Source organism: Capra hircus, chromosome 15 (genome assembly GCF_001704415.2).
Source record: "Capra hircus breed San Clemente chromosome 15, ASM170441v1, whole genome shotgun sequence".
NCBI lineage: Eukaryota > Metazoa > Chordata > Mammalia > Artiodactyla > Bovidae > Capra > Capra hircus.
The window spans coordinates 64,949,782-64,977,774 of NC_030822.1; the positions used below are offsets into that span (position 1 = coordinate 64,949,782).

The 27,993-nt window shown below is 39.0% G+C and overlaps 1 protein-coding gene across 1 annotated transcript in view; it reads left to right on the plus strand.

Moving 5' to 3' along the window:
* The window catches only part of SLC35F2 (solute carrier family 35 member F2), a 66,466-nt gene extending 39,739 nt beyond the window's left edge, over positions 1-26,727 (plus strand). The window contains exons 2-8 of the mRNA XM_018059843.1: positions 8,646-8,821; positions 11,335-11,462; positions 16,659-16,818; positions 17,653-17,809; positions 18,368-18,420; positions 19,480-19,634; positions 25,741-26,727. Coding sequence (XP_017915332.1) covers positions 8,646-8,821; positions 11,335-11,462; positions 16,659-16,818; positions 17,653-17,809; positions 18,368-18,420; positions 19,480-19,634; positions 25,741-25,926 — 1,015 coding nt within the window. The 3' untranslated portion in view covers positions 25,927-26,727. The remainder of the gene's footprint in view (positions 1-8,645; positions 8,822-11,334; positions 11,463-16,658; positions 16,819-17,652; positions 17,810-18,367; positions 18,421-19,479; positions 19,635-25,740) is intronic.

The following is a 27,993-nucleotide window of genomic DNA, read 5'->3' on the forward strand; positions in this document are numbered from 1 at the left end:
GTAAAATGTCTTTGCATCTGAACAGTTCTTGATACTATTTTTGCCTCTTGAAGGGTGAAATTTGCCTCACTTTCTTCCATTTGAATGTAACAGAGTAGGCTATATGGAGCAATATAACCCTTTAAAGAGAATTTTAGCAAAATAAGTAAAGCTGAAGACATGTTCTAAAACCAATTATTCTATTAAATACATCTCTAAAGCAAATGATTCCTTTAAACTTCATGACATAAATAGAAGTTTGTAGGATACTATGAGTTCACTGCTTTCAGAAGATGTCTAGGTGGTACCCATCAGGCCATCCTGAGTGCTGAGGAGATTATACATTACACATTAGTAACTCATTTGCACAAATTTTATAAAACCTAGAAAAACTCTTAGATATGCATGTTGGGAAACATACATATGAATATTTATAGAGGCATTGTTTATAGAAGCAAAAAAATTTGGAATACAACCTAATAATCAATAAAAGAATGGGTACATGAGGTGTGATATAATACAGTAGTGGAAAGGAATAAACTAGAACCAATGTATCATTATCAATGATACCATGTTGATCAAAACAGCAAGTTGCAAAAAGTATACATATAGTGTGATGCTGTTTACATAAAAATTTTAAACAGTTAAAATAATTGTTTATATTGCACAGGGATACTTACATAAATATGAAAATATATGGAAATGCATGAGATGTTAAATTCCAAGTTCTAGAAGGTACTTATCTCAGGAGAGCTAAGATACTGGGGAGAACACAAGAGGGAATGTTGATGTCATCAGTATTTTACATCTTAAGCTGCCTGGTAGATACACAAGTACATGCTGATTATGCTTTGTACTTATGTTATATTTTAATATTCTATAAGAAATTTCAAAACTTAAAAATTAAACTGTGATGGGACTGCCCTGTTGATCCAGTGGCTAAGATGCCACACTCCCACGCTCCCAATGCAGGGGGCCAGGTTCAATCCCTGGTCAGGGAATTAGATCCCACATGCCACAGCTGAGAGTTTGCATGCCAAGACTGAAAAATCCAGGATGCTGCACCTAAGATGCAATGCAGCCAAATGAATAAATAAATGTTGAAAAAAAAACAAAACAAAACTTCTACATCTTCTGATTAACATGCAGAATGTTGACTCCTGTATAGTGTAGAGATTGGGTTTGTGGAGAGTAAAGAAGAGAGAACAGTTAGGGGAAATTTGCTGTAGTTCAAACTGTAGAGTACTTTTTGCTTGAAATGCCACTTACCTTTGCTTCCAGTATTTTTGGCTTGTTCTCTCCCTGCATCTTTCTGGCCATGCCTTTTCATCTGCATCTCTAATTCCCCTTCCTCCTCTGCCTACTAAATGTTGCTGTTTCCCTGGGTGTTTCTTTTTTACCCTCTTTTCTTTTCAGTTTTTAGGTATATGTTTTAGTGATCTCATTTGTATCCCAACTTCAATTACCACTTTTATGATCATGATTCCCAAATTTATTTCTCCAATCCAGTCTTTTTATCCCAACTCCAAATTGTCTACTGGATATTTATTCTGGACTATCTCATAATTTAAACAAAATCCAGCATGTCCAAAGTGGAGTTATTCTCTTTTCTAAATGTGCCTTTTCCTTTTGTCTTTGGGATCTTGATTAACCGCATTGTTATCTACCACATGTCTGATTCAGAAAACTGCGTATTATATTAGACAGACCTGCCTCTGACAAATTTCCTCTTGAATTGGCTTCCATGGCAGGAATTAAGAGTAGGTTTTGGTGCTATGTGTTATGACATATAGGGACCCAGGCATGCCCAATTTCTGCCTTGCTAGTCACTTTTTTCTCTTCTATGTAGAAGATTTCAATGAGCTTGCCACTAACAGATAAGATACCAGCTTTAGAACTTACTTTAGATCTTTTCTTGATCTCACTTTTATTGACTTTTCCATCATCTGTTGCTGCTGTTTTTCTCTCCTATACTCTGAGCTACAGCTGTACTAACTCACATGAAATCCCTGAATGTGCCATATTGTTTTAGAGCCCTGTGCCTTGGTACTTGCTATTCCTTCTGCTTGAGATATCTTTCCTTACTGTGCCTGTCTAGTGAATTCATGAAGTTTTTGTAACCAGCCTATTTTTGTATTTGTCTGTCTGTGCCCTAGTTACTAGTTTATATTCCTGCTTATCCCCAGTGGTCTCTGAGCCTTTGAGGCACAGAAAGTGCCTATTCAGTTTTTGTATTCTCATGGCCTGGCACATGGTAGATGCTCTATAATTAGGATTGTCCCACCCAGCAAGCTTCCCCTTTTTCTTTTTGCCTGTGTTGGGATTGTTTGAGGTTAATTGTGAATTACTGAAACAAATATTCCAAAACAACAACAACAACAACAAAAAACCCTAAACTATAAACTCTTAGATCAGATATTCTGTGCCTTCCATAGTATTGGTATTTTCTATTTTGCTAAGAGCAATTCTTGAAGAAAGTATTTATGTAGAGAACACTTAAATAAAAGTTCTAGTATTCTCAGTCCTGGTCCCTGAAACTTCCAGGAAGTATATGTATCTCCCAGAGTTTGCTCATACTCATGTCCATTGAGTTGATGATGCCATTCAACCATCTCATCCTCTGTTGGGCCTTCAACTTCAACCCTCAATCTTTCCCAGCATCAAGGCCTTTTCCAGTGAGTCAGCTCTTTGCATCAGGTGGCCAAAGTTTCAGCAGCAATCTTTTCAATGAATATTCAGGGTTAATTACTTTAGGATTGACTGGTTTGATTTCCTTTTTGTCCAGGGGACTCTGAAGAGTCTTCTCTAGCACAACAGTTTGAAAGCATCAGTTCTTCTGCACTCAGACATCTTTATGGTCTGACTCACATCTGTTAGTGGTTACTGGAAAACCCATAGCTTTGACTGTACAAACCTTTGTCAGCAAAGTAATGTCTCTGCTTTTTAATGTGCTGTCTAGGTTGGTCATAACTTTTCTTTCAAGGAGCAAGTGTCTTAATTTCATGGCTGCAGTCACTGTCTGCAGTGATTTTGGGGTCCAAGAAAATAAAGTCTGTCGCTGTTTCCATTGTTTGCCCCATCAATTTGCCATGAAGTGATGGGACCAGATCATCTTTGTTTTTTGAATGTTGAGTTTTAAGCCAGCTTTTTCACTCTCCCCTTTCACTTTCATCAGGAGGCTCTTTAGTTCTTCTTTGCTTTCTGCCATTAGGGTAGTGTCCTCTGCATATCTGAGGTTACTGATATTTCTCCTGGCAATCTTAATTCCAGTTTGTGGTTCATCCATGCTGGCATTTCACATGTTGTACTCTGTATATCAGTTAAATAAAAAGGGTGACAATACACAGTCTTGATGTACTCCTTTCCCAATATTGAACCAGTTCATTGTTCCATGTCTGGTTTTAATTGTTGCTTCTTGACCTTCATACAGGTTTCTCAGGCAATACGGTCTGGTATTCCCATTTCTTGAAGAATTTTCCACAATTTGTTGTGATGCACACAGTCAAAGGCTTTAATGTAGTCAATGAAGCAGAAGTAGACATTTTATTGGAATTCCCTTGCTTTTTCGATGATCCAGCAGATGTTGGCAATTTAATCTGTGCTTCCTCTGCCTTTTCTAAATCCACCTTGAACATCTGGAAGTTCTTGGTTCAGCCTTGTTGAAGCCTAGCTTGTAGGATTTTGAGCATGACCTTGCCAGCATGTGAAATGACTGTAATTGTGCAGTAGTTTGAACATTCTTTGGCCTTGCCTTTCTTTGGGATTGGAATGAAAACTCACCTTTTCCAGTCCTGTGGCTACTGCTGAGTTTTCCAAATTTGTTGGCATATTGAGTGGAGCACTTTCACAGCATCATCTTTTAAGATTTGAAATACTTTAGCTGGAATCCCATCCCCTCCACTAACTTTGTTTATAGTAATGCCTTCTAAGGACCACTTGATTTTACACTTCAGGATGTCTGGCTATAGGTGAGTGACCACACCATCGTGGTTATCCGGGTCATTAAGACCTTTTTGTTCAGTTCTTCTGTGTATTCTTGCCACTTCTTTTAAATATCTTCTGCTTCTGTTAGGTTCACACCATTTCTGTCCTTTATTGTGCCCATCTTTGCATGAAATGGTCCCTAATTTTCTTGAAGAGATCTCTAGTCTTTCCTCTGTTTCTTTGCATTGATCACTTAGGAAGTCTTTCTTATCTCTCCTTGCTATTCTTTGGAACTCTGCATTCAGATGGGTATATCTTTCCTTTTCTCCTTTGCCTTTCATTTCTCTTCTTTTCTCAGCTATTTGTAAGTCCTCCTCAGACAACTATTTTGCCTTTTTGCATTTCTTTTTCTTGGGGATGGTTTTGATCACTGGCTCCTGTACAATGTTACAAACCTCTGTCCATAGTTCTTCAGGCACTCTATCAGATCTAATCCCTTGAATCTATTTGTCACTTCCACTGTATAATCATAAGGGATTTGATTTAGGTCATGCCTGAATGGCCTAGTGATTTTCCCTACTTTCTTCAAGTCTGAATTTTATTGAAATCAGTATGGTGTTCATGATCTGAGGCACAGTCAGTTCCCAGTCTTGTTTTTGCTAACTGCATAGAGCTTCTCAGTCTTTGGCTGCAATGAATATAATTCATCTGCTTTCAGTATGGACCATCTGGTGATGCTCATGTGTATACTCATCTCTTGTGTTGTTGGAAGAGACTGTTATGACCAATGCATTCTCTTGGCAAGAAATTTTGGTGCATTAATTTACTGATATTCTACTCACTCAGCCCACTGAAATCTGACTTTAGTTACTACCACTAACAAAAAGCCTTCTTTCCAAGCTACCTAGGAGCTTCCAGCTTGCCATTTCAACTGTGTCTGTTTAGCCATGATGACCCTTTTTCTGTCTCTGCGGTTTTTGGCTGTTGTATTGTTGATATCATTTTTCTTAAAATGTTTCTGTACTCAGTTTCTGTATCATGGCACTTTCATAGTTTGTTGTTTTTCTTCAACTATTACACTTCATAGGACAAGTGGGAAAGTGTCTTATATTTGAGGTAACCATATGTTTGGGCATATCTGGTAATTTCTTTATCTATTTACATTCACTTGACAAATGTTTATTGAGTGACAGCAAAGTGCTAGCACTGGATATGTAGTGGAGAGCAAAACAGATATAGATACAGTCTTTCTGAAGTTCAGAGTTTCAACTTTGTATTTTTTTAACCTCTTGCTACTGTATAACAAATTGCCTCAAATTTAGTGGCTTAAAACAATACACTTGTTATCTTATAGTTTTGATGGATCAGGCATCTGGGCATGGCTTAGCTCTGCTGTCCGCTTCAGATCTCTCATAAGGCTGCAGTCATGGTGTTGGCCAGGGATGGAGTCTCATCTGAAGCCCTGACTGGGGAGAAAATGCTTCTAAGCTTGTGTTGATGTTGGTGAGATTTATTTCCTTGGAGACTGGTGGACTCAGGGTCTCAATTCCTTACTGGTTGTTGACCAGAGGCCACCATTTGTTCCTTGCCATGTGGGCCTCTTTATATAGCAGCTTGTTTGATTAGAACCAGTAAGGAGGAGAATCAGTAGAGTTGGCTAGCAAGATGGAAGTTATAACCTCATCTAATGTATTCATGGAAGTGGTAGCCTGGGTTTTTTTTTTTTTAATTGAAGTATAGTTGATGTACAATAGTATATAAATTACAGGTGTACCATATAATGATTCACACTTTTTTTTTTCATTTTATTTTTATTTTTATTATTTTTTATTTTTTAAATTTTAAAATCTTTAATTCTTACATGCGTTCCCAAACATGAACCCCCCTCCCACCTCCCTCCCCATAATATCTCTCTGGGTCATCCCCATGCACCAGCCCCAAGCATGCTGTATCAGACATAGACTGGCGATTCGATTCTTACATGATAGTATACATGTTACAATGTCATTCTCCCAAATCATCCCACCCTCTCCCTCTCCCTCTGAGTCCAAAAGTCCGTTATACACATCTGTGTCTTTTTTGCTGTCTTGCATACAGGGTCGTCATTGCCATCTTTCTAAATTCCATATATATGTGTTAGTATACTGTATTGATTCACCCTTTTTAAGGGTTATACTCCATTCGCAGTAACTATAAAATACTGGATGTATTCTCTGTGTTGTACAGTCTGGTATCCCATTATTTTATTTGAATTCTAATGGTTAGAGTCAAATTAAAGATCCAGCTCATGTTCAGATGGAAGCGATTACACAGAACAGAGCTATCCAGAAACAGATTCACTGGTGGCCATCTTAGATGGCGCTTTCACGCATTACTTTTCCAGGCTTCTTGCCCATGGCTCTTTGCACTTGTGCCTTAGGCATAGACCACTTGCTTCCAGAACCCACCATTGGATGTTTGTGCCTCTACATTTGGGCCTACAGTTACTTCTTGGATTCCCTTCTCCCTACTTCTTCCTCTATCAACCTCTTATATACATCCAAATCTAACTGAAAAATTGTCTGTTCCACAAAATTTTTCTCAGTTTTCCCTCTGCCTGCTAACTCCCTCATTCAGAACTAACCTGTGTGCTCTCTCAGCCCTTTCTCACTTGTACCACTGTTATAAGATTGCTTTCTGTAACAACAAAAAAATGGTTTGTGTGGTTTGCTTTCTGCAGTTTTCAGTTGGTTGCTAAGGTACTTCTCTTTTAAAATGAAGAAGGGTAGGCTCTAGATCTTATTCTACTCTGGATTCAAAGTACCTGTCTCTGAAGTGGTGATTCACAGTCTTGGCAGCTTTTGGGATTACTTGGGGAGCTCTGAACATCACTGATGCCTGGACCCACCCCTTGAGGTGATAGTGTAATTGGTCTGGGGTGCAACCTGGGGTATTAACATTTTTAAAAGCTCTGTGATTTCTAACATGTAGGTAACACTGAAAGTCTCTGCTTCTAATTGAAGAAACCAAGTCTCTGGGAGAATGAAAGGATAAGAAAATGTTAAACATTTAATAAACAGATAAACTTTAAAACTAGAGTTAAAGTTGAGTTTTAAAAAATCACACAGACACAATTCAAATAATATATGACATAGCTAAGTAATCAGTTCAGTTCAGTTCAGTTGCTCAGTCGTGTCTGACTCTTTGCGATGCCATGAACCACAGCACGCCAGGCCTCCCTGTCCATCACCAACTCCCAGAGTTTACCCAAACTCATGTCCATTGAGTCGGTAATGTCATCCATCCCCTTCTCCTCCTGCCCTCAATCTTTTCTAGCATCAGGGTCTTTTCCAGTGAGTTGGCTCTTTGCATCATGTGGCCAAAGTACTGGAGCTTCAGCTTCAGCATCAGTCCTTCCAATGAATATTCAGGACTGATCTCCTTTAGGATGGACTGGTTGGATCTCCTAGTAGTCCAAGGGACTCTCAAGAGTCTTCTCCAACACCACGATTCAAAAGCATCAATTCTTTGGCACTCAGCCTCCTTTATAGTCCAATTCTCACATCCATACATGACTACTGGAAAAACCATAGCCTTGACTAGACAGACCTTTGTTGACACAATATTGCCTCTGCTTTTTAATATGCTGTCTAGGTTGGTTATAACTTTCCTTCCAAGGAGCAAGCATCTTTTAATTTCATGGCTGCAGTCACCATCTGCAGTGATTTTGGAGCTCAAAAATATAAAGTCTGTCGCTGTTTCCACTGTTTGCCCGACTGGATGCCATGACCTTAGTTTTCTGAATGTTGAGTTTTAAGCCATCTTTTTCACTCTCCTCTTTCACTTTCATCAAGAGGCTCTTTAGTTCTTCTTCACTTTCTGCCATAAGGGTGGTGTCATCTGCATATCTGAGGTTATTGATCTTTTCCCCAGCAGTCTTGATTCTAGCTTGTGCTTCTTCCAGCCCAGCGTTTCTCATGATGTACTCTGCATATAAGTTACATAAGCAGGGTGACAATATACAGCCTTGACGTACTCCTTTTCCTATTTAGAACCAGTCTGTTGTTCCATGTCCAGTTCTAACTGTTGCTTCCTGACCTGCATACAGATTTCTCAAGAGGCAGGTCAGGTGGTCTGGTATTGCCATCTCTTTCAGAATTTTCCACAGTTGATTGTGATCCACACAGTCAAAGGCTTTGGCATAGTCAATAAAGCAGAGATAGATGTTTTCTGGAACTCTCTTGCTGTTTCGATGATCCAGCAGATGTTGGCAATTTGATCTCTGGTTCCTCTGCCTTTTCTAAAACCAGCTTGATCATCTGGAATTTCATGGTTCACGTACTGCTGAAGCCTGGCTTGGAGAATTTTGAGCATTACTTTTCTAGCGTGTGAGATGAGTGCAATTGTGCAATAGTTTGATCATTCCTTGGGATTGCCTTTCTTTGGGATTGGAATGAAAACTGACCTTTTCTAGTCCTGTGGCCACTGCTACTAAGTAACCAAGATGATCTCTAAATAGATCATCAGTGAACTAGGGGGATATGTATTTTTGTGGGAGAAATTAGAAATATAAAAGAGAATAAAATTGTAGTTGTTGAAAATCCAACACTTTTTGTGCATATGAAGTAAGTGATAAATTGAAATAAAGAGCCACCTGGAATTATTAGCATTTTCCTTTTTGTTTAGCCCTAAAGTGTGTGTGTGTGCATGTGAAATACATAAATTATTTACCAGTTACTCTTATTTTCTCCTTTATTTTCTAGGAATATTTTGAAAACAATTGCCTTAGGTCAGATGTTATCCTTGTGTATATGTGGGACAGCCATCACCAGCCAGTATTTGGCAGAAAGATATAAAGTGAATACTCCCATGCTACAGAGCTTTATCAACTACTGCTTGCTGTTTCTAATTTATACAGTGATGCTGGCATTTCAATCAGGTATGTCAAATTACCTTTTTAACAAATTATCTTCATAAAAATTTTGGCTCTATACATTCAAAAAATAAAACATGAGCCCAAACCAAAACCAAGAACTGGAAACTACTGCTGTTTTTATAAAAGTCACTAGAAAGGTATGACACCTCTGAATTCTATGAAGTTAGTGACTAGAGTGGTTAAAATGAGTAGCATCAAACTGTAACATAGGATTTGTTAAAAAAAAAAAAAGTGTAAATGCCTTTATAAGTTACACCTTTTTTCCTCCCCTGTGGTTGATAAATTTAAGAGACAGTGTTAAAAATACTTAAAAAGTCAAGAACCTCACTTTCCAAAATATATATTTCCAGCTAAGTGGAGAATGCTAAGTAGAGCACCACTGCCTGTAAATGTGAATGAAACAAAACAAGGAATTAACATCTTATCACAAGATTGATTTCAACAGTGTAAAGACAGTGGATAACCCAGACTGGGAGGGTGCAATACTACCATTTTCATCACATTTAAAGCATATGATAAAATTACCAGTGTGGTGGTTTTAATATGAACATTAATACATCCATGGTATTCCTATATGTCAGGATAAATAACTTACTTTTGAAAGAAAGTGGAAGCCAATTATGAGAAGGGGGAACTATTCTAAGGGGAAAGCACCAAATTTGGCAAGAGCTGTACAAGCTGGAAATAGAACTGGTATGTTGTGGTTAATAGCCTCAGAATTTGCTCCTCTCTGTAAGAATTGGCCTTTAGGAAGTCAGTGTGATTTGTAAATGTATCAGTGAAGTCCCTCTAAGGGATGGCTAATATTGTGTTTAGTTGCTAAGTCGTGTCTGACTTTGCGACCCCATGGACTTTAGACCACTGGGCTCCTCTGTCCATGGGATTTCTCAGGCAAGAATACTGGAGTGGTTTGCCGTTTCCTTCTCCAGGGGTTCTTCCTGACCCAGAGATTGAATCTTCCTGCATTGCTAGTAGATTCTTTACCACTAAAAAAATGATACGTAATATAAATCAGTGAAGTCCCCTAAGGGATGGTTATTATTAATAGATGCCTTCCATGCTATCTCATGTTAGGAAGACTGTGTTTTTAGGATATTCCTGCTAGTTGGGATTTAATGATAATTATTGTGGATGGTGACTGCAGCCATGAAATTAAAAGACACTTGCTCCTTGGTAGAAGAGCTATGACCAACCTAGACAGCATATTAAAAACAGACATTACTTTGCTGACAAAGGTTCGTATAGTCAAAGCTATGGTTTTTCCAGTAGTCATGTATGGATGTGAGAATTGGACCATAAAGAAAGCTGAGCACTGAAGAATTGATGCTTTTGAACTGTGGTGTTGGAGAAGATTCTTGAGAGTTCCTTGGACTGCAGGGAGATCCAACCAGTCCATCCTAAAAGAAATCAGTCCTGAATATTCATTGGAAGGACTGATGCTGAAGCTGAAGCTCCAGTACTTTGGCCACATGATGCAAAGAGCCGACTCAGTGGTAAAGACCCTGATGCTAGGAAAGATTGAGGGTAGGAGGAGAAGTGGGAACAGAGGATGAGATGGTTGGATGGCCTCATCGACTCAATGGACATGAGTTTGAGCAAACTCTGGGAGATAGTGAAGGACAGGGAAGCCTGGTGTGCTGCTGTCCATGGGGTTGTGAAGAGTCAGACACAACTGAGTAACTGAACAATAACAGAATTTGACTATGATTCTCTCTGCCTTTATTTCTTTGCAGGTTATCTTACCCATAAAGCCTTCTTGCATATATGCCAACTCTATATCTCCTTGTAATGCTAGATTCTCCAAAGAAATTATTCACAGTTAACTTGAATAAATAGAATTTAAGGGATAAAAGGTGTTTCTTCAATGATGCCACTAGGCTGTTTTTCCAAACTTACCATTGGCTTAATTTTCTGTTGAAAGCAGATATTTTCCAAAATAATGACCACAAACAGAGTTTTGGTCTGTTTGATAAAGTTATAAGAAAACATTTCATTTCACAAGATGATCTGGATGTTATATTTCTGTTGCAGTAGGAAAGAAAAAGGAATTCAATGAATTTAACCACTCTTACTTCCTTTATCTTTGGTGTTTTCATTGAGCACTTGGTCTATGATGACATCTTAGCTTGTGCCTCATACTAGAAGAAAATCTGACCAACTCTGCTGAGCTGTTGCAGGAGTTTGAGTTATGAGTAATGGACTTTAGGAGGGACCATGTTCAATGCACATGGTGGTAAAGTATGTGCCTGTAATGCAGGAGACCTGGGTTCCGTCCCTGGGTTGGGAAGATTTCCTGGAGGAGGGCATGACAATCTACTCCAGCATTCTTGTCTGGAGAATCCCCATGGACAGAGAAGCCTGGTGGGCTACAGTCTATAGGGTCGCAGAGAGTCAGACACAACTGAGCGACCAAGCACAGCCCAGCACAAACACTAGCTTTGAGTCTTTATCTCTAAATTAACATGCATGGAATAATTTTCAAGTAACATGTCCTAATCTAGATTTCTTTCAACCAGGTAGTGATAATCTTTTATACATCTTGAAAAAGAAATGGTGGAAGTACATCCTGCTTGGACTAGCAGATGTAGAGGCTAATTACCTGATTGTCAGAGCATACCAGTACACAACTCTAACCAGTGTCCAGGTAAGGAGTGCTCTGACCAGTTTGGATTTTATAGCTTTAAGAAAGGAATCTGAACTCATATGTGCTCACCTAATTTGTTTAAGAACCTGTTCACTCAGAAAAAAACTAAAAACAGTAGATGCTGTCTGTTTTCCAGTGGAGCACGTGTGCTAATGAGAAAGGCTTCCTGGAATTAGTGAAAACATATACAAGTTAATCTGTTCCCAAATTGCTAATGCTATAGATGAATAGAACAGTTGCTACCAAATAAACATAAATATTTAGTTGGCAGTCGATGCTGTGATGTTGGCAAGAGTTCTGTTCTGTATGTTGTTTAAATGGTATATAAAGTGAATATACTATTGTGTCCCAGATAAATTGGAGTCTTACAAGTAAAGTAGATATCTAAGACAACTAATAGGTTGTTGTCTTTTTGTTGTCTGTTGTCTAATAGGGCATTAGACATTTTGGGTAGAGGTGGTAGCCAAAAGTAAAACTTATATCTATTCCTTTTCTAAGTTTATTCTCATTAGATTGAAAGAAAAATGTTCCTACATAGCGGTACTTTTCAACTTGGTGGAGTTGAGGACGACTGATTAAGTTGTCTTAACATTAGGGAGTTCCCTGGTGGCCTTAGTGGTTAGGATTCTGGGCTTTCACTGCTGTGGCCGAGTTTGATCCCTGGTCGGGGAACCAAGATCCAGCAAGCTATGTGACACACCCAAAAAAAAGAAAAGAGTTGTCTTAACGTTAGCAAACTGTGGAATGTATCATAACACTGACTCCTTATTGCCAACAATAAAATGTGTTGTAAATGGAGATGAAAGTAAAATAGATTCCCATGTCGGGTTTAGACTTCACAGTTTACTGAATTTACGACTTAAAAAAAAATTTGTTGCGGCATGTGGTATTTACTATCTTTACCAGGGATCAAACCTGAGCTCCCTGCATTGAATCGCAGAGTCTTAGCTGCTGGACCACCAAGGAGGTCCCTGAATTTATGACTTTTGATGCATCTTTTTTTTTTTTTTTTTTTTTTGTCTGTGCTGTATAACTTGCAGAATCTTACTTCCCCAACCAAGGAGAGATTGGACCTGTGCTCTCAGCAGTGAAAGCACAGAGTCTCTACCACTGGACCACCAGAGAATTCCTGTTGCTTTACTTTTTCCTATAAAACAGAGATAGTCTTACCTCCAAATTTAAGGAACATGGAAAAATTGAAGATTTAAAGAGAAAGATTAATGATTAGTGAAAACTCGGTATTTTTCTGATGTGAATATGCGTTAAATGCTATTATTACCAGAATGCCGTTTAATACTGTGCTAAGCATTGTCCTCTGGGCTTCCCAGGTGGCTCAGTGGTAAAAAGAATCTGCCTGTCAAGCAGAAGACGCGGGTTTCATCCCTGGGTCGGGAAGATCCCCTGTAGAAGGAAATGACAACCCACTCCAGTATTCTCGCCTGGAAAATCCCATGGACAGAGGAGCCTGGTGGGAAAGATAGGAAATCTTTTATAAGACAGACATCATAAGAGGCACATGAAAAACTCAGAATTTCATAGAAATTAAAACCAGGAGTGACCTAGAAGATGCATTCATCACAAATAGTATTAAGTGTACTTTTAGCAATGAATAATGAGAGTGTAAGTATATAGAAAATATACTCTATATAAAAGAGCCGACTCATTGGAAAAGACCCTGATGCTGGGAAAGATTGAGTGCAGGAGGAGAAGGGGGTGACAGAGGATGAGATGGTTGGAGGCATCACCAACTCAATGAACATGAGTTTGAGCAAACTCTGGGAAATAGTGAAGAACAGGAAAGCCTGGCATGCTGCGTTCCATGGAGTCGCAGAGTCAGACACAACCTAGTGACTAAACAGCAACAAATACAGAAAATGGCATTTTTCTAGTCACATCTACCTTCATGATCTCACACACAGTTTAATTGGTTGATTATAATTTCCAGAGATTTTGATCTGTGACAGATGATGTTTAGAAGTTTTGAATTGGTACAGGTCTAAACAGAGCTAAGCAAAATACTTACACTGAAGTTTTGTGACTAAAATTCATGCCTTAAACTAATCTCAAACAATTTCTTTCATCCTAGCCTCTTAGAAAAACCTAAGCATTTGGTTGTCAAAAATTAAGTACTTATGGTCCTAGGAAGCCATATTATAACAAGTGCATCTAACAACTAAACCTCCTTCCAGCAGTGAAGAGTGCCTGTCATTGGAATTCTTCAATCGGATTATCTCCTTGAGTAAACCTCTAGGCTGGTTAATCTGAAAAGGTGGAAGTTTGCTTGTTTGTTTCTTTATGGACATACAACATGCAGGATCTTAGTTTACCAACCAGGTATGGATCCAGTGCCCCCTGCAGTGGAAGCACAGAGTCCTAACCACTGGACCACCAGGGAATTCCCCCTGAGAGGGTGGAAGTTCAAATTGGATGGTCTTTGAACCTCTTTCTTAAGGATTCCTTCAAGGATTCTGTAATTGTAAATACTAATGTAGTGGTTCATGATGTGTCATGACGTTGACATTGCTGGCCTAGGTTTCTACTCATGTTACTTCTCATTTCACTTGCCATATCTACACATTCCCTACCCACAACCAGCTTCTCTCATTTTGCTATATTATTTCTAGAATGCATCCTTTTCAAAGCCCCTTCTCAAAGGCCTAATTCAATTTCATTTTCTTCTCTATAGAGTATACTCCATTGTATCACTAACAAAGTCTGATTCGTGTTTATATCCATCCTTCCCCCTCATTCCAGGTTCTTACTTCTTGTGTCTATATAATAATTTTTTTAAAGCAAAGATGAATATTTTTAATGATAAAAGGAGCAATTCACAAAGAAGATAGACATCATAAACCATTAGATACCTTATCAACAAAGAAACAAAGATATATAAAAGAAAAATCAGAAGAAATATAAAGGAAAAGAAAAAATATATAATCATAGTGAGACAATGGCAACCCACTCCAGTACTCTTGCCTGGAAAATCCCATGGACGGAGGAGCCTTGTAGGCTGCAGTCCATGGGGTCGCTAAGAAGTCAGATACGACTGAGTGTCTTGACTTTCACTTTTCACTTTCACGCATTGGAGAAGGAAATGGCAACCCACTCCAGTGTTCTTGCCTGGAGAATCCCAGGGACGGGGGAGCCTCGTGGGCTGGTGTCTATGGGGTCGCACAGAGTCGGAGATGACTGAAGCAACTTAGCAGTAGCAGTGAGACATATTAACATTTCTCTGAGAATATTTTATCAAGTGCAGAATAAATAAGAATAGGAGCATCTTGAATGATATCATTAATAATTTAAATATAATAGATTTATATTTAATTAATTTATATTAATCATATCCTACACAAATATATTTAAAATTTTGTATCTCATATGTTATTAGATGTCCATAGGCCATTTAGAAAACGTGGCAAAAAGATAAACATTGCTTAATTTCAAAAAGTAGAATTTTTTTTTGTGTGTGATTTAGTTATACACACGTTATTTTTGAAATTATTTTCCATTATAGGTTATTACAAGGTATTGACTATAGTTCCCCATGCCACACAGTAAACCTTTGTTGCTTGTTGCATATCTATTTTTTAAAATCAGAAATCTAGCCAATAATTTTTAAACATTAAATAGATGGCTCTTAAACTAAAAGCATCAAGCAGAAGGCATCTGTCACCAGGAATACATTTTGAAAAGATTCCGTTTAGATAAATGACTGACTGTGATAGATACCAGATTAGAAGTCATGGAACTTTAGAGTGGCCAGGTACCTTGAGATCATTTGGTCTGACTTCTTGATTTTAGATTTTGACTCAAGAGTTGACTAGCTGGAGAACACACAGCTGGTCAATGGCAGGGCTGGAGCCTGAGGCCTTGGGAGCTCTCACTAAGATGTAGGTGCCTCTCTTATATGGCCAGTCATTGCCCACCAAAAATGGTTAAAAATAGAGCAGGTTTAAGTTTGATTTTAAGATACAATTTGAGGATAGGGAGTCTTCTGTGATAGTTTTTAGAGAGATTTTTGTCTACTTTTTTTTGTTTAAGGACCATAGTTTCGATTTTATTACTTCACTATGGCTAGATTCTTTTGGTGTCTTCCAGGACAAGCTATTATCATTTGCATCGTTTAATGGTTTGTTATTCAGGCAGGCTCAATAAAGCACTTAAGAGATTAGAGTTCTATAGATGGAATAAATAACAGAAGGCAAAGTGCCCATTCCTATACTTGACATTGCAATGAAAGGCAATCAGTAAACAACTGTGGATAGGATCAAACAAACTGCTGAGATTTAGGGCCTGCCTTGTCCAAGACTAAATAGATACAGGATGAGCAATCAAACAGCAACATCAGGAACATTATTAGTAAAAGGAATGTATTTTATCCTTGAATGCACTCTACAAATGTGTGCCTTTGAGAATCGAATGAATGAAATCTCTTTTTACTTTATCTTGCAAAGATTTTGGATTTACTATAATTTTGGCACTCTTAATCCCCCTGCCTTTCAGACTGGCAATATCAGGGGTGTAGCAAGTATTTTCTGGACCCAGAATCAACAGGTGGTGGAGGAGTATATGATGAAGATGAGCGAGAGTATTTGCTGTGAGCAAGTATCTGTCATATGGTGGGGTTGGACACTTTGTCAGGGAGGTGGTGTCTGTTTGCTTTCTCATAATAACCTGTTCTTTTTGTAGTTCTTAAGCCCAACTGCAATTAAACATTGGTTATGCTATTTTTCTCTGTCTAGTGTTCTAAATACTCCACTTGGTACCTCTTTTATTCTCTACATTCCACCTCCTCCATTAGTGTCTCCCACATATCACATACTTAAATATTTATTGACTGAATGGGTACATGTCTACTGGACTTAAGGATAAACACAAGTGAAAGTGTAGAAATACATTGTATAGGCTGTTGGGCAGAATTCCTGGGTTCATCAACTGACTCCCAAACTTTTAACTGTGTAATTTTGGGCAACTCATTTAAGCTCTCTGTGCCTTTGGTTTCCTCATGGGTAAAATGGAGGTTGAAGTTCCAGTTTCATAGAGTTCTCGTGAGGATTAAATGAGTTCATCCAGATAAAGCATTTAGTACAGGGCTGGCAATAATAAATGCTCAATAAACACCGATTTCTGTTATTACTTGGTCATCTTTTCACTAATGAGAGATATTTTAAGTTATTTATTTCTCCTTTTATGCAGCTTTTGGATTGCTTTGGGATTCCTGTGTTGATGGCTCTTTCGTGGTTTATTCTTTATGCAAGATACAGAGTGATCCACTTCATTGCTGTGGCTGTCTGTCTGTTGGGTGTAGGAACTATGGTTGGTGCAGACATATTAGCAGGGAGGGAAGAAAATACAGGTGAGACTGTGTTACTTGTTTCTGGTTTAGTCACAGAAGACATTTTGCTTATGTCTTCACTTTTATTTTGCAAAGATAAAGTAAAAGGCAGAGAACATGTCCTGATTACCTATCTTAAAATTTTTATTTTTAGATTTGCTTGCTTCTGGTACTATGACCACTTCAACAAAGCATTCTATGTTCCTACCTGCCCAGAGTCCTTGCTTTTTGTCACACTAGTTTGTTTTGTGTCCTGAGAGAGAACTTTCTTTATATATTTGCAATAATCTTCTTTTAGCCCATACATTTAGATTAGTTACCGGAAACCCTACTGTAGGTTTTGTTGCCATCAAAAAGGAGACTTTGTGTACACTAAATGACCTCTATTTCAGCTACTCGGTAGATGAGAACATTTTGATATTCTTTATGTCAAGGTTGAAATAGTTTATAGTATAAAATCTAAATAAGGTCTATGAATTTCCCCAATCTGCAAGCAACTTCAGTGTCTCCTTTGATTGAGAAAATTACCTTGCTTCCCTGTAGTTTTCAGTGAGTTCTCATTAATAAATTCCATTAATTTCCCATGTCATAGAATCATTTTCTGGGGCCTTACATTATGGTATACACCACCATCTTCCAATCTGTTAGTTTCCTGAAGATCCAAAATAAGAAAAATGAAAGCAGAATTGTGCCAGAAAGCGAGAAGAGTAAGAGTCTTTAAACTTTTAAAAAGCAGGGTTTCTTCTCCTGTAAAATCTTATTTAGATGATTATGAGTCAGATATACTTCTGGAAGCAAGCTTGAGAGTTTTCTCTAGTGACAATGTATCCCTTTTTATGGCTTATCTCTCTATAGGTAATAATGTACTGATTGGTGACATCTTGGTCCTTCTTGGAGCTTCCCTCTATGCTGTTTCTAACGTGTGTGAAGAATACATCGTGAAGAAGCTGAGCAGACGGGAGTTTTTAGGAATGGTGGGCTTATTTGGAACAATTATCAGTGGCATACAGCTGTAAGATTCTAAACATATCCTTAAAAACAAAATCAGCAAATATGTCATAGATGATTAGTTTCCAGCTACTAACATTCATTGTTTACTTGGCCTAAATTCATATTCAAAATCAGTAGCTTGCTAAATATCTATTAGAAGATTGTTAAAATGTCAGTAATTATGCCTCTTTTTTTTTACATGTTTGATGCTTAAGATTCCTGCTTATAATATCATTAGACTTTGTATTACCAGTGAAGACTTTCTTTTTCAGTTATTCCTAGAAAATATTAACTTCCTATTCATAATATCATGTTTCCCTCCTGTAGCTGACTACCACTAAACAGTGCTTCTAGGGGTGTCAAACGTGTGTTTATGGACTCCTTTGAGTTTAATTCTTTGTCATTTAATTAAAGATAGTTTTTTAAAATATTTTATGAAAACCAGAAGTCAACATAATTCATTACCTTAAAAGCTGAAGCACTTAAAGTGAAGTACTTAAAGCTTGAAGGAACTTACTTGTTTATAAAACAGTGAAAATTTATATAAAGATGTCTCTGTGACCTCTTGTTTTAATCACAGATTGATTGTGGAATATAAGGATATTGCCAGCATTCACTGGGACTGGAAAATTGGTATGTATGTATATATATATATATATATATATATAAAATAATTATTTTTAGTCTTTCCCCTGACACACACCAAGAAATATTTTAATAATACTATTTAGGCATTTTTATATAAAATCACAGAGTAATTTAGTACACAGAAAACTATAGTGGTTTATGTCAAGTTTTCTCTGAGAACTTGTAAATGAACCTCCGTAAAAGTTAATCCTTAATCTTTACCTTCAAGAATAACCTTTCTTTACTAGGAATTCTGAATAAGACTGACCTTTGGTCACACTAGCTTTCAACTAGATCTATATTTCGTGTCCTCAGACTTCTTGTAAAGATTGCCTGCTTGATATAATCAGTGAAGTATTAACTTAAATAATCTGATGGTGTGTAGTCACTACCATCTTGATTGCTTCTCTCATCTGATAGTCTTAAGCATCTGCACAGATAAACAACAGAAGACAGCAGTAATGGGACAGTCAGGAAAGATTTGAACCTTATGGATGGAAAAAAGTAGTGCATGAAGTGTCATTGAATTGAAATTCATTTACCATGCTTGGATGATTTCATTCAAGTAAATAACTTAGATTTCCTGTGTATGTACTGTGTATGTGTTGAATGAGGTTGGAGAAGTGGTTGTGAAGCAGAGATACTAAGTAGTCAGCACCCACATGACTAGCTCTCTTATAGGATGAACAAAAGATAAGACTCTAACAACTGTCTTTGATACCCTAAGAATACTTCATTCTGAATTCAACCACACAAATTGTGTCCAACCATGATGTCTTTTGTCATTGGCACCTCACCGGGCAGGTGTGGATAGCATGGAGTGAAAAGAGCTGTTAGCTTACACCATAAGCAAGATTCTATGGCCTTGATCATCTAACACTCTGTTGTAGTTCTTCATCTACATCACATGAGAACTTTGTATGTCTCATTTGTAATGCTTACTGTTAATAAGGGACTTTGTGGACAGTATGTTAAAGGATCAGGGAATTTTACATCAGGCAAGCTTTATCCTTTATCTTTTGATTTCTTCCTTTAACATTAGATATTCCATTTTTCCCCCCACAGCCCTGCTATTTGTAGCATTTGCCCTCTGTATGTTTTGCCTGTATAGCTTCATGCCACTGGTGATGAAAGTCACCAGTGCTACTTCTGTCAACCTGGGCATCCTGACAGCTGACCTCTACAGTCTTTTCTTTGGACTCTTTCTGTTTGGCTATAAGGTGAGCAAATAGATCTTGTTCAATAAGAACATTTTTTTGGTGTAAAAGAAGTAGTGGGTTTCTTTAAAATTTTAGATCCCAAAATAAAACCTTCTCATCTCCTTAGCAAGAATTTCTTACTGCCTTAGAAATCTATCTTTCCATAGTATAAAGCTTGTTAACCTGCCTGCTATTACAATCATTTGAACAAATAGAATGTCAGCTGTTGCTTGGTAATGTTACTTTTAGCTGGGTATAGCAACTGTATTTCTTTATCCTTATAAAGTTTTAGATCTGGGTGGAAATTACATGGTGTTGATTGACACTATTCCCAGGAATTGACCATGAACTCAGAATGCCTAGTTCAGTGTATTCCCAGAAATTTCTGCTTAAGAAGCATAAACCATTTTTGCTTTTCAAAATTACATCATAGAAACTAGCTGTTATCTTTGCAAAAAACCTACTGGTTGTGGTATTCACGAACCAAGCCTGAAGAAGTATTTATAGCTTTTTGGTGGCATCATTAAAAAGTGACAGATGTCAGAGTGAATCAGAACAGTGAGCTTGATAGGCTTAGGTTCTTTCCTGTGATAAAAATCATTAAGGGGTACAAAGCAAGCTTTTCAAGTGTTAGCTGTTCCGTGCTGGTGTTACTGCTTTTCACATGGCCACCACTAGAGGACCGTGGTGATTTTATTCTGCAGTTCAAGGCCAGCTGATGGCTACCAGAGAAAGCTTGAAAGCTCTGCAGTATAACTTGTGGCCTGGCTCACGTGTGCTTTTTTTTAAAACTAAACATATTGAGATAGCATTAGTAGTTTAACATGTACTTTTCCCTCATAAATAAAATATTGTCCAAGGAGGAAGTAAGCTTCAAGAAATAAAAGCTTCAAAGTGAAAATACACTTGTCGCTACCTATTATAAGCTCCCTAAATGTAGTATTTGCTCTTTAATTGCTATTAACTTTAATGAGAAAAAGCCTTTTTGTGTGTCTTTTTTGCCCAAATGATTTACACTATTGTTTTCAAAATGGAACGTGCAAGCAATAATTCCTTTACAGTTCTTTTGCTTTGTGTTTCTTTGTCCCTGCATGTCTAGCAGCTCACTTTTAACTCTAATCAGATTTTATTCTTTTTGGTGAAAGGCTATTTCAAGACTCATAAAGGAAAGAGGTCTGCTGTGATCTTCAGAGTAAATTACAGAGGTTGGAAATCATACAGAACATAAAGAAGATACCTAGGATTTTAGAAGAAAATTTTAAGTAAAGAATCATTACTCAATATATCACCAGTTTAAAAAAGTGTAGCATCTAAGATAACCTGGGCTCTAATATTTTGAAACAGTTGAAGATGTTAAAAATTTCTACCTTCGTTGGTGTCAGACTCCACCCCCTCCCTGGATTGATCTTTAGTAAATACTCAGCAAACAGAGTAGCCACAGAAACTTCCTGTGTAGATCCAGACACAAAGGGTAGAATTAAAAAAAGGTAAGAGCCTTTAATTCAGGAGACTTATTGTCTCACTCCCTCAATCTCTCTCTTCTAATAAAGGTGCCTCCATTTAATCATCTGGAGGCTCAGATGGTAAAGAATCTGCCTGCAATGTGGGAGACCTGGGTTCGATCCATGAATCAGGAAGATCCCCTGGAGAAGGGAATGGCTACCCAGTCTAGTATTCTTCCCTGGAGAATTCCATGGACAGAGGAGCCTGGTGGGCTATAATCCATGGGGTTGCAAAGAGTCGGACATGACCGGGCACCTAATACTTCTTAAGAGGAACAGGACTTTTTTTCTTATAAACATTTAAAACCTCCAAATCAAGCAGAACATGTTTTGAATAAGTTACTTAGGTTTCCTCAGAGTTAAAAACGAACATTCTATGGGAGAGTACAATTGACTTTTATGATACCGACTTCAAAAGTTTAGAGTACTGTAAATAGCTTTAGACATTCTAGGAATCAGCAAACTAAAATGGACTGGAATGGGTGAATTTAACTCAGATGACCATTATATCTACTACTGCGGGCAAGAATCCCTTAGAAGAAATGGAGTAGCCATCATGTCAACAAAAGAGTCCAAAATGCAGTTCTTGGATGCAATCTCAAAAACGACAACAGAATGATCTCTGTTCGTTTCCAAGGCAAACCATTCAGTATCACATTCTATGCCCCAACAAGTAACGCTGAAGAAGCTGAAGTTGAACGGTTCTATGAAGACCTCCAAGACCTTTTAGAACTAACACCAAAAAAAGATGTCTTTTTCATTATAGGGGACTGGAATGCAAAAGTAGGAAATCAAGAAACACCTGGAGTAACAGGCAAATTTGGCCAAGGAATACGGAATGAAGCAGGGCAAAGGCTAATAGATTTTGCCAAGAGAATGCACTGGTCATAGCAAACACCGTCTCCCAACAACACCAGAGAAGACTCTACACCTGGACATCACCAGATGGTCAACACCGAAATCAGATTGATTAAATCAGATTGATTATATTCTTTGCAGCCAAGGATGGAGAAGCTCTATACAGTCAGCAAAAACAAGATTGGGAGCTGACTGTGGCTCAGATCAGAATTCAGAAATGAAGAAAGTAGGGAAAACCACAAGACCATTCAAGTATGACCTAAATCAAATCCCTTATGATTATACAGTGGAAGGGAGAAATAGATTTAAGGGACTAGATCTGATAGATTGAGTGCCTGATGAACTATGGACTTGAGGTTCGTGACATTGTACAGGAGACAGGGATCAAGATCATCCCCATGGAAAAGAAATGCAAAAAAGCAAAATGGCTGTCTGGGAGGCCTTACAAATAGTTGTGAAAAGAAGAGAAGCAAAAAGCAATGGTGAAAAGGAAAGATATAAGCATCTGAATTCAGAATTCCAAAGAATAGCAAAGAGAGATAGGAGAGCCTTCCTCAGTGATCAATGCAAAGAAATAGAGGAAAAGAACAGAATGGGAAAGACTAGAGATCTCTTCAGAAAATTAGAGATACCAAGGGAAAGTTTCATGCAAAAATAGGCTTGATAAAGGACAGAAATGGTATGGACCTAACAGAAGCAGAAGATATTAAGAAGAGGTGGCAAGAACACACAGAAGAACTGTACAAAAGAGAGCTTCACAACCAAGATAATCACGATGGTATGATCACTCACCTAGAGCCAGACATCCTGGAATGTGAAGTCAAGTGGGCCTTAGAAAGCATCACTATGAACAAAGCTAGTGGAGGTGATGGAATTCCAGTGGAGCTATTTCAAATCCTGAAAGATGATGCTGTGAAAGTGCTGCACTCAATATGCCAGCAAATTTGGAAAACTCAGCAGTGGCCACAGGACTGGAAAGGATCAGTTTTCATTCCAATCCCAAAGAAAGGCAATGCCAAAGAATGCTCAAACTACTGCACAATTGCACTCATCTCACACGCTAGTAAAGTAATGCTGAAAATTCTCCAAACCAGGCTTCAGCAATACGTGAACCGTGAACTTCCAAATGTTCAAGTTGGTTTTAGAAAAGGCAGAGGAACCAAAGATCAAATTGCCAACATCTGCTGGATCATGGAAAAAGCAAGAGAGTTCCAGAAAAACATCTATTTCTGCTTTATTGACTATGCCAAAGCCTTTGACTGTGTGGATCACAATCAACTGTGGAAAATTCTGAAAGAGATGGGAATACCAGACCACCTGACTTGACTCTTGAGAAACTTGTATGCAGGTCAGGAAGCAACAGTTAGAACGGGACATGGAGCAACAGACTGGTTCCAAATAGGAAAAGGAGTATGTCAAGGCTGTATATTGTCACCCTGCTTGTGTAACTTATATGCAGAATACATCATGAGAAACACTGGGCTGGAAGAAGCAAAAGCTGGAATCAAGATTGCTGGGAGAAATATGAATAACCTCAGATATGCAGATGACACCAATCTTACGGCAGAAAGTAAAGAGGAACTAAAAAGCCTCTTGATGAAAGTGAAAGTGGAGAGTGAAAAAGTTGGCTTAAAGCTCCCTTCAGAAAACGAAGATCATGGCATCTGGTCCCCTCACTTCATGGCAAATAGATGGGGAAACAGTGGAAATAGAGTCAGACTTTGTTTTTTGGGGCTCCAAAATCACTGCAGATGGTGACTGCAGCCGTGAAATTAAAAGACGCTTACTCCTTGGAAGAAAAATTATGACCAACCTAGATAGCATATTGAAAAGCAGACACGTTACTTTGCCCACAAAGGTCCAGCTAGTCAAGGCTATGGTTTTTCCTGCGGTCATGCATGGATGAGAGAGTTGGACTGTGAAGAAAGCCGAGCACCGAAGAATTGATGCTTTTGAGCTGTAGTGTTGGAGAAGACTCTGGAGAGTCCCTTGGACTGCAAGGAGATCCAACCAGTCCATTCTAAAGGAGATCAGCCTTGGGTGTTCTTTGGAAGGAATGATGCTAAAACTGAAACTGCGGTACTTTGGCCACCTCATGCGAAGAGCTGACTCATTGGAAAAGACTGATGCTGGGAGGCGTTGGGGGCAGGAGGAGAAGGGGACGACAGAGGATGAGATGGCTGGATGGCATCACTGACTCGATAGACTTGAGTTTGGGTGAACTCTGGGAGATGGTGATGGACAGGGAGTGCTGCGATTCATGGTGTCACAAAGCTGGACATGACTGAGTGACTGAACTTAACTGAAATAGCTTTAACTCTCCCTTAATCTTCTCTGAATCACCTCCCCCCGCCCAATCCACTGCTCACCCCTCAGAAAAAAAACATTTATTCAATACTAGCTATGTGCTGGGTTCTGTGCTAATATTGGATCCAAGAATGAAACCCATGGAAATTAGTTTGGCTCCTGCTCTGCTTGAAATTATCACTGGCGTTGCATCATCACTGAATCCATTGGAGGTCTTCTAGCTTTGGGGAGGGCTCTGGCTATTAGATGTGGAAACAGTGTCAGACTTTTATTTTGGGGGGCTCCAAAATCACTGCAGATGGTGACTGTAGCCATGAAATTAAAAGACGCTTACTCCTTGGAAGAACAGTTATGACCAACCTAGACAGCATATTCAAAAGCAGAGACATTGCTTTGCCAACAAAGTTCCGTCTAGTCAAGGCTACGGTTTTTCCAGTGGTCATGCATGGATGTGAGAGTTGGACTGTGAAGAAAGCTGAGCACAGGTGAATTGATGCTTTTGAGCTGTGGTATTGGAGAAGACTCCTGAGAGTCCCTTGGACTGCAAGGAGATCCAACCAGTCCATGCTAAAGGGGATCAGTCCTGAATATTCATTGGAAGGACTGATGCTGAAGCTGAAACTCCAATACTTTAGCCACCTCATGTGAAGAGTTGACTCACTGGAAAAGACTCTGATGCTGGAAGGGATTGGGGGCAGGAGGAGAAGGTGATGACAGAGGATGAGATGGCTGGATGACATCACCGACTCAATGGACATGAGTTTGAGTGAACTCCGGGAGTTGGTGATGGCCAGGGAAGCCTGGTGTGCTGTGATTCATGGGGATGCAAAGAGTCGGACACGATTGAGCGACTGAACTGAACTAAACTGGCTCTTCCAGGGTTCTAAAAGTTTAAGGTTAAGAACTAATTGAGCATCTATGAAACATTGACATGTTGAAACCAATGGTGACCTGTAGAAGCCCACAGCTGGAGGGGACCAGCAATCTATATAATACTCATTTCAAAACCTATTTCGTTTCTCCTTCTACCCTTGAGAATGTGTCTCACTTTTTCTTCTCTTTCATTTTATTTTTCTTTTCCTTCTCCAACCCATTCTGTTTTCTTATTGTTTCACGCCATTGTTATATGTTGTCTAGGGTCTAAATCTGGGTCTTTCCTTTTAGTCTCTCCACTAAGTAAGTGGGACTAGTTGTGAGGTGGGATGTTGCTGTATTATTGCAGAGAAAGGCAAGAGTGCATTTCCTAAAGATCTAAGATGTTTTACCCAGTTGACTGATGGGCTGGGTAATATTGGCAGAGATCACATATACGTGGGACAGTTTTGGTCCTTAATATCTCCTTGGACAACTTTCAGATAAAAAGATTATGAGAAGGTAACTCTCCAAACTCAGTGGACAGAAGGCAGCAGCAGAGATGTGTATGTGAGAGACCACTATCTTAGCCGATCCTCTCCTCCTAGTTTTCAGGACTCTACATCCTGTCCTTCACCGTCATCATGATAGGGTTCATCCTGTACTGCTCCACCCCGACACGCACAGCAGAGCCAGCTGAAAGCAGTGTACCACCAGTCACCAGCATTGGAATTGACAACCTGGGATTGAAGCTTGAGGAGAACCTGCAGGAGACCCACTCTGCAGTCTTGTAGCTGGAGAAGAAGGCATACACGTGCCCCTGAGGTTTCCTGGGGAGCTGGGAGCTGTCACCTGGATAAAGCAGAGCCTACTGCTTGGGCTACTTGAAAACTTATCAGAGTGAACACTCCATAGCATTTGGTTTGATCCAGTTGGATTGTAAAAGGATTATTAAAATCATTTATCAAAAGTGGAAATGCCAAAATAGAGCAGAATCCGAGGCTAGGATTGTGTTTCTGTATGTTTCAGGCCAAATACCTGTTAGTGTTAGGGAGACAAGGTATGGGGCGCACCCTGGGTTGTTAGAAGCACAAGTGGGAAAGCAGGATTGGGCAGATACTTGGGTGTGAGCCAGACTCAGGCTGTCCAGAATGGGCTAGGTAGTCAGGAGAAGGGGCAGCCCAGGGTGGTTGGGAGTAGGTTTTCTCATTTGGAGGCATCTGAGTTTTGTCTTGCTGAGCCAGTTATTGTCCACAAACCTTGTGGCCTTTTAGGAAAGGGAAAATGGGTGGGGCAGCACTTGAGAAATCCCGAGATGCAACTGTGAATACCATAGAAGCCGTCAAGTAGAGTACAGTAAAGCTAGGAACCTTCTCCCAACTGTACCTGTGCTACTTCTTAGCAAATAATGTGCCATGCGATTTTTATGATACCTCTTCAATGCAGAGTGTTAATATGCAGCGTCATTACGATATCAACTGCCAGAATACCACTTTGTAAAAACTCTGTATGTGAACTTTTGGGGGTGAAAAATATAATAATGAAACTGAGGGTAAATTCGTACTATTAAAAGATTTTGATTTCATGGAAATATATTTACTGTGTGGTTTCTTTGATTACCTAATTCCCCTTGTTGATTTTAAATGACAATATATTCAAGATTTCCTCATATACAACTTTTTAGAGTCATGTCTTCTTAAGGTGGGGCAGCCTTATCTATTTGGGGCTATGTCAGAATGGAGGGGAAATCAGAGCGAGCTCCCAAGTTATTTGCTGGGATAAACATTTAAAACTTTTGAATTACCTTAATGAATTTTTAATGAAAACTTTTTAAAGTGAAATAATCTTTCATTTCCTGCAGCCAGTTAAAACTGATGTTTGGTTTTCACTCTTTACCATTAACAACTATCAGTGAGTGGAAAAAGGTTATGTTAAAATGTTTGACTCTTTGGAGAAGACTTCCAGTTTGATTAATACACTGATTATTTCTTTAAAGAACCTTGATTAACAATAAACCTGTATCTATAGGGATAGTGGTGAAGTAGCCCCGATGGCTCAAGCAGTAAAGAATCCACCTGCTACACAGGAGACACAAGAGGCTTGGGTTCCCTCTCTGGGTTGGGAAGATCCCTTGGAGCAGGAAATGGCAACCCACTCCAGTATTCTTACCTGGAAAACCCCATGGATGGAGGAGCGTGGCAGGCTACCTTCCATGGGATCGCAAAGAGTTGGACGTGACTAAGCAGGTAAACAGACAGAGACAGACAGACGGAGAATCTCAGGTGTCAGTATCCCACTGGATACTCAGTATCCAGTATTCTGAGTCTGAGCTCAAATGAATCTGTGCTACTATGAAGCCTTTTTTAGGCTGTCCAGGCTGGGTCTCCCCCTCCTTTATGTTCCCAGGGGCCCTTGCTTATTCACATCTTCCTTATAACACTTAGTGAATTGAGGTGCTTGTCATTTACTTGTCCCTTTTCACCACAGGTTGAGCTCTTCCATGTCAACAGCTTTTTATCATCTTTCTAGTCCTTGGTCATCTCACTTCTTGAGTGAAGTGAGATTAGTGAACTTTGTCTTTGGTCCCAGTTCAGAACATTTAAGGAGAGTCTGATCTAAAGTAAGGCCTTTTATGCAGATACATGTCTGTTGTTCAGTTGCTAAGTTGCATCCAACTCTTTGTGTGGCCCCATGGACTGCAGCACACCAGGCTTCCTGGTCCTTCCATATCTCCTGAAGTTTGCTCAAACTCATGTTCACTGAGTCGGTGATACCACCCACCCATCTCATTCGAGGTTGACATCATCTTCTCCTGTCCTCAACCTTTCCCATCTTTTCCAAAGAGTCAGCTCTTCACATCA